The following is a 14,849-nucleotide window of genomic DNA, read 5'->3' as shown; positions in this document are numbered from 1 at the left end:
GTATTTCTAACTTTTTTTTTCCTACTCCAGAATCCAAACGCCTTCAAGTTACTGCTCTCTGAATTCTCTTTTGAGAGGCTCATTATTTTAATAATATAGGAAGGTTTTTAGAAGAAAAAGTTTGATTGATGATTTAATGCTATCCTTTCAGTACTGTTGCCTGAAAAATCCCATGGACAGAGGACCCCGGTAGGCTACAGTCCATGAGGTTGCAAAGAGTCGGACACCACTGAGCAACTTCACTTTCACTTTTTCAGTGTTTTAAGGTGAAAGTGAATGTGAAAGTTGCTCAGTCATGTCCAACTCTTTGTGACCCCAGTTTTCCAGCTGAGAATACTGGAGTGGGTAGCCTTTCCCTTCTCCAGGGGATCTTCCCAACCCAGGGGAAGATTTATTTTAGAATGACATTCTAACATGTATACTATCATGTGAATTGAATCGCCAGTCTATGTCTGACGCAGGATGCAGCATGCTTGGGGCTGGTGCATGGGGATGACCCAGAAAGATGTTATGGGGAGGGGAGGTGGGAGGGGGGTTCATGTTTGGGAATGCATGTAAGAATTAAAGATTTTAAAATTTAAAAAATAAAAAACTAAATAAATAAATAAATAAAATAATAAAAAATAAAATAAAAATAAATATGATTATTTCTTTTATTTTTTTAGGACATATTTTCAGGATATCGTGAATTCATGATATTCAAAATCTTAAGTAGAATGAACTTAGTTACTATTCAAATGGTCGTGCTTTCTCAGTTGTTTGCACTTGTTATTCAGTTTGGAGGATTAAGCATACTGTAAAGTCTAAAACTACAGACTTATTTTCTTAATGTGCTTGTTTATTCTCTGGAATATGAGAGAAGGGAAAGAAATAAAGTTTTGTGCACAGTAGGCACCCAATGAATGTTTTGAAAGAAATAAATGAACTAGGTTTTTCATATCATTTTTTATCTTTCTGTAGGTTACAGAAAAATCTATATCCTATGAAAACTTACTTTTACTATAGACTGTGGACATACTATTATTTATCAGTTTGATTTGTATTTCTCAGTTGATATATACAGACGAGAACTAAACACATAAGACCTTCCCTTTTTATCCATAAAAACTTTTTTAGTCTTTATTGATCATTACTTGAGATGTTTAGTGAGAACTTGTCTTCATGAGAATAGTTTTCTTTTTAACATTATTTAAAATCTGATCTTTTGAAAGTTTCTTAAATATTCAGTGTCAGGAAGTAAGTCTTTTTGTTTACTGAAACCTGTCATAAGGAAAATGTTAATAGTTTCCTTAAAGCTGCCTTTTTTTTTAAAGGTTCTTTGAGAAGAGCATTGTTTCTTCTCATAGAGGTAATAAAAAGTAATAGAGAGCTATACTCATTGTGCCTGAGGAGACAGAGATTACTTCACTGAAAGAGTAATTTACATGGGGTCATTAAGAATGTGTTGGATTTGTGTGGGATGCAAATGGAGAAAAATATGCAGTCCAATAAAATACCCCGAAGCTGAAATAGCCAGGCCTTTTCAGGTAATATATAGTCTGGTTGGAGAAATTTGAAGTCAGATTGTGGAGAAAAGTCAGTCTACTTCCTTTTGGATCACCTATTATATGACAAAGCTTAATTCATGTCACTGAAACGGAAGTAAAACTATAGATTAGGGTAGTAAATATTTTAATATAAGTTTTATCAGATTATGTATTCCTTAATGCTGCATAGACACTATTTTGCTTCAAAATGAATAACCTGAGGAGAGATTACATTTGGTGTATTTTAAAAAATTTGAAGTTTCATAAATGAAAATATTAAAAAATTATTTTCACAGTAACCCCTATAACCAGAAAAAGTGTCAATTTTTAAGCTAGTGAAGTTGAACAGCACAAGGAAACTATAACCATTGGTCTGAATCATCATTTAGATGATTCATCTTGCCACTGTCCACTCCACAATGACCTAACTGAAGCCGAGAGTTGTACTCCTTGACATAAAGTAGATCAGAAATCCTCAAGCTTCTGAGTGTATCAGAATCATCAGGAGAGCCAGTTAAAGTACACACTGCTGGTCCCCAGGCTTAGATCTGGTAGGGCCTGAGAATTTATTTTAGTAGCAAAGAATTAGATATGATAGGGCCTGAGACTTTGTCTTAATAGCAAAGCACACTATGAGTAATTATCTGAAATGGTAATTAAGATTCTTCTTCCTTTTTAAAATCCTTTTTTTTTTTAAAGTTTTTAAAACTTTTTATTGTATATTGGAGTATAGCCAATTCACACTGTTGTGGTAGTTTCAGGTGGACAGCAAAGGGACTCAGCCATGTATATATGTATCCATTCTCCCCCAGTCTCCCCTCTCATCCAGGCTGCCATGTAATATTGAGCACAGTCCCTTGTGCTCTACAGTTAAGTTCTTGTTGGTTATCCATTTTAAATACAGGAGTTTGTTCCTGCCCTTCCCAAATTCCCCAACTATCCCTTTCCCCAGTTTTTTCCCCATAAGTTTGTTCTCTAAGTCTGTGAGTCTGTTTCTGTAAAAGGTATCATACGATATTTCTCTTTCTCTGTCTGACCTACTTCACTCAGCATGATAATCTCTAGGTCCATCCATGATGCTGCAAATGGCATTATTATATTTTTAATCGCTGAGTATTATTCCTTTGTATATCTGTACCACATCTTCATTATCCATCTCTGTTGATAAACATTTAGGTTGCTTCCATGTCTTGGCTATTGTAAACAGTCCTGCAGTGAGCATCAGGGTGCATGTGTCCTTTCAGATCATGTTCTTCTCCAGATATATGCCCAGGAATGGGGTTTCTGGGTCACATGTAGCTCTATTTTTATTTTTTTAAGGAAACTTCACACTGTTCTCCATAGTGGCTGTACCAATTTACATTCCTACCAACAGTGTAGAGGGGTTCCCTTCTCTCTGTACCCTCTCCAGCATTTATTGTCTGTGGATTTTGATGATGGCCCTTTTGACTGGTGTGAGGCAATATCTCGTTATAGTTTTTATTTTTATTTCTCTATTAAACAGCAGTGTTGAATAACTTTTCATGTGCCTCTTGGCATCTGTATGTCTTCTCTGGAGAAATGTCTATTTAGGTCTTTTGCCCATTTTTTGATTGGGTTGTTTTTATGATATTAAGCCCCATGAGCTATTTTTAAGTTTTGGAGACTAATCCATTGTTGATTGCATTATTTGCAGCTATTTTCTCCCATTCTATGGATTGTCTTTTTGTCTTCTCTGGTTTTGCTGTACAAAAACTTTCGAGCTTAATTAGATTTCTATTACTATGATTTATGTCAAAGAGTGTTTTGCCTGTTTTCTTCTATGAGCTTTATACTGTCTGCTCTTAAATTTAGGTTTTTAATCCATTTTGAGTTCATTTTGTATATGTTGTTAAAGAATGTTCTAATTTCTTTCTATTTTTTTACACATAGCTGTCCAGTCTTTCCAATTTATTGAAGAGACTGTCTTTTCTCCATTGTATATTCTTCCTCCTTTGTCAAAGATAAGTTGCCTACAGATATGTGGGTTTATTTCTGGGTTTTCTATCCTGTTCATCGATCTACATTTCTGTTTTTGTGCCAGATTCATACTATTTTGATGACTGTAGCTTTGCAGTATAGTCTGAAACCAGGAAGCCTGATTCCTCCAACTGTATTTTTCTTTCTTAAGGTTGCTTTGGCTCTTCAGGGTCTTTCGTTTCTCCATACAAATTTAAAATTTTTTTTCTAGTTTTGTGGAAAATGCCACTGTAGATTGCCTTGTGTAATATAGTCATTTTGGCAATATTGATTCTTCCATCTAAGAACATGGTATACCTTTCCATCTGTTTGTGTCACCTTCAGTTTCTTTCATCATTATTTTACACTTTTCAGAGTACAGGTGTTTTGTCTCATTGGATAGGGTTATTCCTAGGTATTTTATACTTTTTGATGCAATATTAAATGTGGTTGTTTCTTTCATTTCTTTCTAATCTTTCGTTGTTAGTATATAGAAATGCCGCATATTTTTGTGCTCTAATTTTGATCCTGAAACTTCACCAAATTCATTGATGAGGTCTACTAGCTTTTGGTAGCATCTTTAGGATTTTCTCAGATGGTAAAGCATCTGTCTACAATGTGAGAAACCTGGGTTTGATCCCTGGGTTGGGAAGATTCCCTGAAGAAGGAAATTGCAACCCACTTCAGTACTCTTGCCTTGAAAATCCCATGGATGGAGGAGCTTGGTGCAGGCTACTATCCATGGGGTCGCAAAGAGTCAGGCACGACTGAGCGATTTCACTTTCACTTTAGGATTTTCTGTGTATAATATCATGTCATCTGCAAACAGTGACTGTTTTTCTTTCCAATTTGGATTCCTTTTATTTATTGTTCTCTGATTGCTGTGGCTAGGATATCCAAAATTATGTTGAATAAAAGCAGAGAAAGTGGATATCCTTATCTTGGTCCTGATCTTAGAGAAAATGTTTTCAGCTTTTCCCTGTTGAGTATGATGTTAGCTATAGATTTGTTGTATATGGTCTTTATTATGTTGAGGTATGTACACTCCATGCTCAGTTTCTGGAGAACTTTTATCATAAATAGTTGCTGAGTTTTGTCAAAACCTTTTCCTGTATCTTTTGAAATGATCATGTGTTTTTTTCCTTCAATTTTTTGATGTGGTTTATCACACTGATTTGCAGATAGTGAAAAATCCTTGACTCCTTGGGTTAAATCCCACTGTACATGGTGTTTGATTCTTTTAATGTATTGTTGGATTCAGATTCCTAGTATTTTGTTGAGGATTTCTGCACCTGTGTTCATCAGTGATTTTGCCCTGTGATTTTCCTTTTTTTGTGATATCTTTTGTTTTTGTGTCAAGGGGATAATGGACTCATAGAATGAGTTTGATAGTTTTCTTTCCTCTGCAATTTTTTTGAACAGTTTCAGAAGGATTATTGTTAGCTCTTCTTGGAATTTGCCTGTAAAGTCATCAGGTCCTGGACTTTTGTTTGTTGGGAGTTTTTAAATCACAGTTTCAATTTCAGTGCAGTGATTGGTCTCTTCATATTTTCTATTTCTTCCTCTTTCAGTCTTGGGAGAATGTCCCTTTCTAAAAATTTGTCCATTTTTTTCCAGATTGTCCACTTGCCATACATGTTGTTGCATACTTGTTGCTGTTACAGTTGTTTGTAAGAGTCTCTTATGATCCTTTGGCTAAAGGTTTATCAATTTTGTTTATCTTTTCAAAGAACCAGATTTTAGTTTCATTGATCTTTGAATTTTTTTTTTGGTGGGGGGATGTCTCTGTTTCATTTATTTCTACTCTGATCTTTATGTTTTCTTTCCTTCTGCTAACTTTGATTCTGTTTATTATTCTTTCTCTGGTTGCTTTAGGTGTAAGGTTAGGTTGTTTATTTGAGATATTTCTTGTTTCCTGAGGGAAGATGGTATCATTGTAAACATCCTCCTTAGAATTGCTTTTGCGGTATTCTATAGGTTTTGAATTGATATGCTTTTCATTTTCATTTGTCTCTAGGTATTTCTTGTAGTTTGTTTCTAATCTCATAGCATTGTGATTGGAAAAGGTGTTAAGATTTCAGTTTTCTTCATTTTATCAAGGCTCGCCTTGTTGCCCGGACCATGGTCAATCCTAGACAATGTTCCATGTGCACTTGAGAAGAATGTATATTATGCTCTTGGATGGAATGCTCTTTAAATATCAATTAAATATCAATTAAGTTGGTCTCATCTGATGTTTCATTTAAGGCTCTATCCTTACTGACTTTCTGTCCAGATGATATGTCCATTGATGAAACATAGAACATGAGAGATTCCAGTAGAGAGAATAAGCAGAGGTATAAAAAAACAATAAGTACAGTTTTGAGATTGGTTCCATTTAATTATTAAATAGACAAAAAGAAAATTAAGAGAAACTCTACACTAAAAATTGTCTTCACCTATAATTTAAAAACTACTTCCATGTCACTAATGCAAATAGACTTCCCTAGTGGCTCAGATGGTAAAGAATCTGCCTGCATATCAAGAGACCCGGGTTCAGTCGCTATGTCAGGAAGATCCCCTGGAGAAGGAAATGGCAATCCACTCCAGTATTCTTGGCTGGAGAATTCCATGGACAGAGAAGCTTGGCTGGCTTCGGTCCATGTGGTCGCAAAGAATTAGAAATGCAAATAACAGGAAACTTTAATTAACACCTCTTATTCTCTTTATACTTCCAGTCAGGGACAAAATAAGGTAGTTAAAGTGAACATTAAATTTGTTTTATGTACACTTTGCCCCTTGACTATTTAACATCAGAGATTTGAATAAGACACACTCCCTGAATTTTTTAAATATTTTCTTAAATTTCATGAAGTGTATTTTAAAATCTCCTAAAATTTAAATTTACAGATATTAACTTTAAAAAGCATTCTTTTTTTATGAAGATGAATTTTCTTAAAACATTGATAGCCTTTTTTCAAAATATATTCCTCTTTGAACTTGCAATGCATAGTAATAGTTTCATAGTTAGATATTGAATCTTTTATGCCTTATAATTATTAATTTTGCCCTTTGAGAATTTTCTTACAAGAAGGATAGAAGTATACTCTTCATTTGCAGGCAGTGATGCAAGCTGACATTGGAATTCCAGTAACACCTGTTATGAAATGAAGAAAAGTGGGACTAAGTTTCCTATTAAAAGCACTGAGCCCATTAAATAAACTCCATGTGATGGTTGATACCATTTGATACATGATATATTAAGGGAAGCAGTTTTGAATCAGAGGTTCTTAAGATAAGCCCTCTACTCAAGTGGTAGGTTTCAGTCAGAATTATATAGATAACAAGACATTATTTAAATGATTAAATAAAACTAAGAAAGGATTATCTGTACCTGTGATATTGTAAGCTTCTCATTTCTTTATCTTGTGAAGGGTAGAAAGGGATTTGTCTAACAAAGTAGATAATAAGTGGGAATTCCAGGATAATGTCTGGTAAATAAATATTTGCTGATGCCACACAGAGACAATGAATGGGACATAAAGAGAAATTTTTAACAAGCAAACTTCTCCAGGTACCTCCCTGTCTAGGCACATAATTCATACTGTGATTAATCTATGGTGAATAGGTTCCTTCCTGGAATAGATCCTTTAACTAACATTTTTTTAGGCAGCTTTGGGGAAGGTCAAAGTTTCTTCCTTTTGAGATTTGACTGGTTTCAGCTCAAAACTAATCTTTATGCCAAAAAGGTATTTTTGAGTGGAAAGTTGTGCCTCCCGTATAAGACTTTAACCAGCCCTCTGATTGTAACAGAATATTTTAAGCCTGGTATATCTTTTTAAGAAAAGTAATGAGATAATTTTGATAAATGGAAAAACTGATTTTCAGTGCAATAGTTACATTAATGATAGCAGAGAGAAACGAGACTTGCCACCCCAAAATGTTTCTGGCATTTCAGGCTGAAAACCGTCAATTCCTAAAAGCCCCTGGAAGCACATTTGACCTTACCCCTAACTCCCTGAAAAGTTTAGATACAGTACCTATGCCAAGAATAGACCATTCAGCAGAAATATCTGCAAAGAATAGTCAGGTGTGAGAGGTGAGGCTCCCGGAGATTTAGAGCCGACTCCATGCCGTCTGTGGGGTCGCACAGAGTTGGACACGACTGAAGTGACTTAGCAGCAGCAGCAGCTGTGTCCTGTTGTCTCTGCAAGGCCTACCAAACATTTGTTTTCCTAACATTTGCTTTTCCATTTCCATGCCTTCCTCACATCTGAAGTGTCAACCCTACCCCAACATCCTCCTTTGTCTTTAGCTGAAGATGGTATTTAGGGTGAGGGTTTCATCCATTTTGGGGAGTTACTTGGTTTTTCTGGATCTCTTTCATGTATGTACATGTGTGTGTGTGTGTGTGTGTGCGTGCATGCGCTCAGTGATATCTGACTCTTTGTGACTCCACGAACTGTAGCCCACCAGGCTCCTCTCTCCACGATATTTTCCAAGCAAGGATACTGAAGCAGGGTATTTTATACCCCAGGACATCTTCCTGACCCGGGGATTGAACCCACATCTCTGTGTCTCCTAGGCATTGGCAGGCAAATTCTTTACACTGAGCCACCTGGGAAGCCCCTTTGGTTTGATTTTCTCCTCTTAATGTGTCTCATATCAATATAACTCTTAGTCCAGCCATAGAACCTAGGAAAATAGAGGATAATTTCTTCTTCCTGCTCAATGGCTACTTTTTCTATAGCCATGGTATGATAATGTTTAAGTGTCTGGTTAGTTGTCACTATGAGCATTCATTTTAAGCTGTTGTTTCTCTTTGTATATGAACTCCCATGTCCCATATTTAGTATAGCTTCTGTCAATTCCAAATAATATGCAGTATAATTTTCTTTACTATTGTGGGAAAATAGTGCTAGTATCTATCTTGAACTTCACTTAAATTTAATATTATTATTGCCTAAAATTTTAACTTTTTCATTACCTTGTGTTGGCAGTTTTGAAGTTCTTTCTCACTTTCGGAGTTAAATGTATTGTTTAGTTTAAGGTATTATTAAACTATTATTTGTTTATTATTAGTAGTAGTATTTACTATTAAACTAATAAACTAGAATAATGTTATATTCTAGTTTAATTTATTATTTAGCTTTTCTTTGTAAGAAAGATGCCTGAAAGTATTGCAGAAAATAAGATTGCTTATCTCTTTAATATTTAATTAATATATTGATATTTATTTTTGAACAAAATTCAGTATTTAAAATCTAGAGTGATGACTGTGTACCAAGTACTGTGTTAAGTATTAGCTATGTTATCTCTTTTCATTCTGCCAGGAGATAATTATCAGTATTAACCTGTTTTGTAGGCTAGAAGGTAAGGCTTAGAAAGGTTAAGTAAGTAACTTTATCAGGGTCATGAACATGATCAAGGGCGATATGAAGTGTTTTACTAAAGGGCCTTTATACTCCTGACTTGGAGGCCTGCCAGGGGATCATTGCTTCCTGAGAGTTTGTTACCACAACTGGAGTCAGTTCTGTGCCCATCTTTGTTTTGAACAGTGATCTAATGACACTGTTTATAATGTGTATAAAGTTCACAGATAATAGTGACAGTGCTCAGAGAAAGGCATAGACAGAAGGGTAAGCTTAACATTTTAACTGGATAGAATCACTATCTAAAAATATTTTTCAAGATGGCTGAAGTATGTGAAAATTCAATACAATGCAGCTCAAGAAGTTTGGCTTGTGCCATTGAGGGAAAGAAATCTAACCTTCCCAAATACATGATGGCAGAAAGGTTTTCACATAAAATAGGTCAGAATGCATTATAGGATAAATAAAAGGGGGCACATTGCACTAGGGAAGTTTTTGGTTGGCTTTTTAAATGAATTAGTGTCTTCATTCAACATTGAGTGCTTTCTAAATGCTAGAAACTATTCTGAGGTTGGGAAAACAGGCCTAAATCCCTGCCTTAGTGGTACTTAGATTGTAGAATCCGAGAGGTTACTTTTAGTTTTTTAATGTGCCTACTTAGACCTACTTGTAAATTAAAGATGGTTTATGAATTCAGTGGTGAATCATTATCCAAAGTGAATCATCAGTGACATTCTTAAATATCTGACCTATGAGTTTAGATGACTGTTCAAGGGTTTCTCTTCATGGGCACTATAGTGTGTTCAGCCCTTGACAGAGATGAATACTATGCTTGGTTTCCTAGTCTGTAGCTAGTAAGTAACCCAGTTAATTGTAAATGGTTCAAATAAAGCTAACAATATAGTTTGAAATTTGGTAGATGTTTTTGAAGGTCGGGAGAATAGTGATAAGTTAAAAGGAAGGGTTTATCTCAAGAATACTTAAAGAAATGATCCTCCTTTGGCATAAGAAATTTGCTACAGTATACTAATTTCTACTAAGACTCTTGACAGTTGTCCAAGCTTTAGCCATTTTTGATTTTGGACACCTAAAAGTAATATTTTTAATTTTAAAATATTACCCTGGGATTTTAAGTATAGTTTCAACTGAAGTAATATGAGCTTCAAGGCGCTAAAATATGCTCTGAAGGCTACTCCTAAGTCTTGAGTTACAGTATCAAACAATTTAATGGACTTCATCATGAACTAATATTCTTTATGAAGAGACACTGCTTTACCAATTGTGAGATACATACAAGATTCTGGAAACAAATGAGTTTCTTATCAACATCCAGGCAAACTCTTCCACATAGACTTTGGATATATTTTGGGTCGAGATCCAAAGCCTCTTCCTCCTCCAATGAAGCTGAATAAAGAAATGGTGGAAGGAATGGGAGGCACACAGAGTGAACAGTATCAAGAGTTCCGAAAACAATGTTACACAGCTTTTCTCCACCTTCGAAGGTAAGTTGATTTGTTTGACGTAGAGAATTTTGGTAAATTCATTTCACAGATCAAGAAAAATATTTGTTTAAATGTATTCCCTGGTGGTTCCGTGGTAAAGAATCCTCCTGCCAATGTAGGAGATGTGGGTTCAGTCCCTGGGCTGGGAAGAACCTCTGGAGAATGAAGTATTCTTGCCTGGGAAATCCCATGGATAGAGGAGCCTGGAGAGCTATAGTCCATGGGGTCACTGAAGAGTTGGACATGACCTAGAGACTAAAACAATAACAATACATTTTTTTATCATCATTCTTTTTCCAAATGACACAGGCAACAGTACTTGTTAATGTATATTTGATGACTGTTTTGATAAGCAGTCTGATTTCAAAGGAAAAAGACAATTTCTTGCTTTCTCACTAATTATCTGACTGCTAAATCCCACCAAATCCCAAGGAGGTTGACATTACACAAGAATGAACCATTTAGCTAACTTGGAATGATTATTTAGATAATTTTTATTCTTTAATCAGCCTTAGTTTTAGTTTTGAGAAACATTCTGAGGTTTGTTAAACAATTGAATAAATGTTGCATATGGTTTTGTCTGTCTTTAGTACCACATCAGTCATTCTTCTTTAAAAAAAAAAGCTATTAATTTTTTTCTCTATCCTTTTTTTCCCAAAGCCATTATATCTCTGCTTCCTTCATCCAAATTTACTTAGGACTGAACATCATGTATCATCAGGAAAAAGATAAATTAAAAGTAATGTTTGTTACATTCAGGACTTTGCTCTGATAATTAGTCAAAAATGACGAATCATTTCACCCTAACTCCATTTTTAACCTAACTAATGCAAAATGAATATTCTTAATCCACCAGAAAAATCCCAGCTTGGGAGACCACCTGTATTCTCTTCCAGGTGAATATATAACCAGTAGAAATGAGTTGCCTATGCATGTGGGCACTGTCTTTTCTGTCTTTGTAACTTCAGTTTATGGACACTCAGAATATGTGTGTTGAATAAAAACCTTCAATAATTGTATGAAAATTCCTGCTTCATATCTTGAGTGAAGCCATGTTACCAGGTCATATTGATGCTACTGGTCCCAGGTGAATGGCTGTCCTATATTAATGAGTTTCATCTTTACAGTGGCTCACTAGGCCTTCACTGTTAACTCAGGCTCTACTGCTGTCACAGATTTTAATGTACATTTTACAGACAGCGACACTATTATCCTTTGGGTGGTAGAGTAGCCCAGTTTTACTTTCTAGAAATGCTGAAAGAATAATGAGAAGATCAGTGCCTGATGATGCAGAAGCACTTTCAGAGATGAAAGTTCCACTTTAATACCTGGAATTTTTAATTTAAAATAGTCATAGCTAGATGAAAGTTTGGCAATCTCAGTGAGGAGACAGACAAGATAATATGAAATAACTATAGAAGTATCAAAGGTGGTCTACCTTACTGAAAGCAGAAAGAAAACAATGAGCTTTATAAACTTTCGTTGATAATGGATTAGTAGCAATTCAGCAAAATGAGAAAATAGAGGCAGATTGTTTGTGCAGAGCCAAAGTTAACTTTTTCTCACTACTAAGAAAAATCATGAAGACTAATCTACCTAATTTTATGTTAAGTCTTCATGAACATAGTTTTAATTTTTTATTTTCAGCAATTTCACTGTTAAAATTAGCTGGGCCTTAATATTTTTGTCAACATTTATTTTTTAATGTTGTATTTTAGAATATGCTTCTGTTAGTAAAAATTTCCTTTAGGACATAAGAATTAGCCAGATAGCCAAAAGTTTATTTACAAGAATAGTTGACACACTTATTATTAGGGTGTCAACCTTGTTCTTGTTCTTTTCATGGTTTTTGTTGATTGCTAATCAATAAGAAATCATTGAATACACTGTGACCATATAAAGCAAGCAATCTCATTTGAACTAAGTTATGAATGGTTATAGTTATACAGATGCCAGAACACATTTTATTGAGTGATTTTCATGTAACAAAATGCATTGTTATTACCAATAATGAATTGGAAATTTTATTTTTTGAATACTCTTATGGCAGCAGTAGTAATGCTCAAACATTGTAAATATTAAGTATTGAAGGAAAACATAAACTTCTCTTAATCCATGTTTATGCCAAACACCATGCTAGACACTGGTGATACAAAGAGAGCCTGAACTTTTCAGTAAAAATACTGAAGTTAGGAATGCATTTTGCTGTATCAAGCAAAATTCTCACACTGTCTTAGAAGATGTCTTAAGTCACCAAATAGTGAATCTGTGCATCACACTACTTTTCATTTTTAACCTCATTTTTTTTCCCTCCTGGAACTAGTACACTTATGAAAGAAATATTTTTATAGAATTCTACTCTGATATTCACTGCATGCAAGAAGGATAAACTGTAGGGGAAGCAGACCTCTGAAATGCTATAAGAACCTCACTTGATGTAGTTATTGATTTTTATTCTTAGTATTGAAGATTTTTACTGAAAAATCTAGACCATCTTTGTATAGTCAATGAGTAACTTGATGATTGGTATAAACATGGTTAAGAGAAGGAGTATGTTTTCCTTGAACACTGTGCTTAACCTTCTACTTTATCAAAATCTTATTTATATCACATCCATCTTTACGTCTTTGTCTAGACTTGGTTTTGCACTTTTCTCACTCTCATTTTTTAAACCTTATCCTTATATTTTCTTTTGATAATGGTTTTAAAGATTTTTAGTAACCGTAAATCTGTTTTTCTCGATAGGATTTGAATAACTAATGTTTAATTTCTGTTTGTTGTCACTGGTTCTATTTTAAATAGAAAATGTAGGTTAATGGCAACAGATGTAAAAGATTAATACAGTTGAAATGTAGTGACAAATAATCCGCAAAGTAATTGGATGTTTAAGCTTCTTAGAAAATATTCCACTTTATATTTATTTAAATTGTTTCCCTTTGCCATAATAATAGAAGCATGGGTGGTTTCATATATGTATATATGTGTGTATCTTCAGTCCTGTCCGACTCTTTGCAATCTCATGACTGTAGCCCACCAGGCTCCTCTATCCATGGACTTTTCTAGGCAAGAATACTGGAGTGGCTTGCCATTTCCTACTCCAGGGGTTTTTCCTGACCCAGAGATTGAACACACGTCTCTTGCATCTCCTGTACTGGCAGGCAGATTCTTTACCACTGAGCACCTAGAAAGCCTAGTTACATTTATACCAACAGATAATCCAGAAACATTAATATGTGCCTTTTACAAAAGGGACACATATTGGACTATAATAAAGGCAAACATTTTAACATAGATCCTAGCTGTGCATGAGAATCACTGGGGATCTTTGTTGGGGAGGAGAGGCCAAAACAGTTGCAGCCCATCAGTTTCAGTCGGCCTGGGACTTGGCCCAGGCACTGGTATTTTTAAAGAAACTTCCCAGGTGAATTTAATGGGTAGCCAGGTTTGAGAACTCATGTACACTCGTAGCGGATTTATGTCAATGCATGGCAAAACCAATACAGTATTGTAAAGTAAAAAAGATTATAATAAAAAATAAAGAGCACACACACACACACACACAAAAAACTGAGCCTTGCATTCCTCCCCTTGAGTTACCCTGTGGTAGATTTCTGAGATTTCCCCTATGGCAAGACTGGGAAAAATCCTATATAGTCAACAAAGCAGAGCATGAATTATTAAGGATTCACTAAAAGAATATCATTGTTTTCATAACCTAATGCATGGCAGTTTGTTGTATCCTACTGACACCACAGTCCTTACAGCCTTCTCCATGGACCCTCTTCTGTATCCCTTTCCTAGAAACCATAGAGCTTTAAAAAAGATCCTGGTGCCTTGCAGTCCTTACAGCCTTCTCCATGGACCCTCTGCTGTATCCATTTCCTTCAAACCACAGAGCTTAAAGAAGTTCCTGGTGCCTTGAGTCCTTACAGCCTTCTCCATGGACGCTCTGCTGTATCCATTTCCTACAAACCACAGAGCTTAAAGAAGGTCTTGATGCCTTCCTGCTCTGAAATGCCGTTTCTGAACCTTTCTTTTCTGGCCTTCTTAACAAAAGCATAGATGCACACCATGAAACCAGATAAATTACCTGCTGCTAACCATCAACTGCCTATTTCCCTGTCATTCTCCTCCACTGAAAACTTTCATTCTTGTCTTCTTCAGGCCTGCTGCTGTGACTTTACATCTGCATAAATGGTCCAGCCGTGACCTGGCCTCTCAGGGCCTGGTTCTCATGTAAAGCCAGCCTTGGCCACTCCCTCTCATTAATAGTCAGGTTAGCCCTTCAAACTCTTGATCCAGTGCTTTTCACTGTCTGAGCAGCACACCGTCTGTCCTTACAGCTCTTTTCATTCCTCCATGTCTTCAATGTCAGTCTCATTACCCTACCACTGTATATAATATACCTGAATTCTCACTTTCCTCCTTCCCCCATTGAATTTTACAGCCTTAAACTGTAATCCCTCTTAACTGCCACAGCTAGGTGAGTGCCA

At 35.4% G+C, this 14,849-nt stretch overlaps 1 protein-coding gene across 7 annotated transcripts in view; it reads left to right on the top strand.

Annotated features, from left to right (window-relative positions):
- PIK3C3 (phosphatidylinositol 3-kinase catalytic subunit type 3) overlaps window positions 1-14,849 on the top strand; it is a 160,918-nt gene that overhangs the window by 132,534 nt on the left and 13,535 nt on the right. For 4 of the 7 annotated variants that reach the window (XR_009598139.1, XM_004020410.6, XM_060405198.1 and 1 more), the window contains exon 22: window positions 10,188-10,356. The exons of the other annotated variants lie outside the window; for them this stretch is intronic. Coding sequence is in view for 3 of the 4 variants with exons in the window: in XM_004020410.6 (XP_004020459.1) it covers window positions 10,188-10,356 (169 nt within the window). In the remaining variant the exon portion in view is untranslated. The remainder of the gene's footprint in view (window positions 1-10,187; window positions 10,357-14,849) is intronic. 7 annotated transcript variants of the gene reach the window in all.

The sequence above is a fragment of the Ovis aries genome, chromosome 23 (genome assembly GCF_016772045.2).
Source record: "Ovis aries strain OAR_USU_Benz2616 breed Rambouillet chromosome 23, ARS-UI_Ramb_v3.0, whole genome shotgun sequence".
Classification (NCBI taxonomy): Eukaryota; Metazoa; Chordata; class Mammalia; order Artiodactyla; family Bovidae; genus Ovis; species Ovis aries.
Note: the sequence above shows the minus strand (reverse complement) of the source record. Positions and strands in the feature narration are given on the sequence as shown.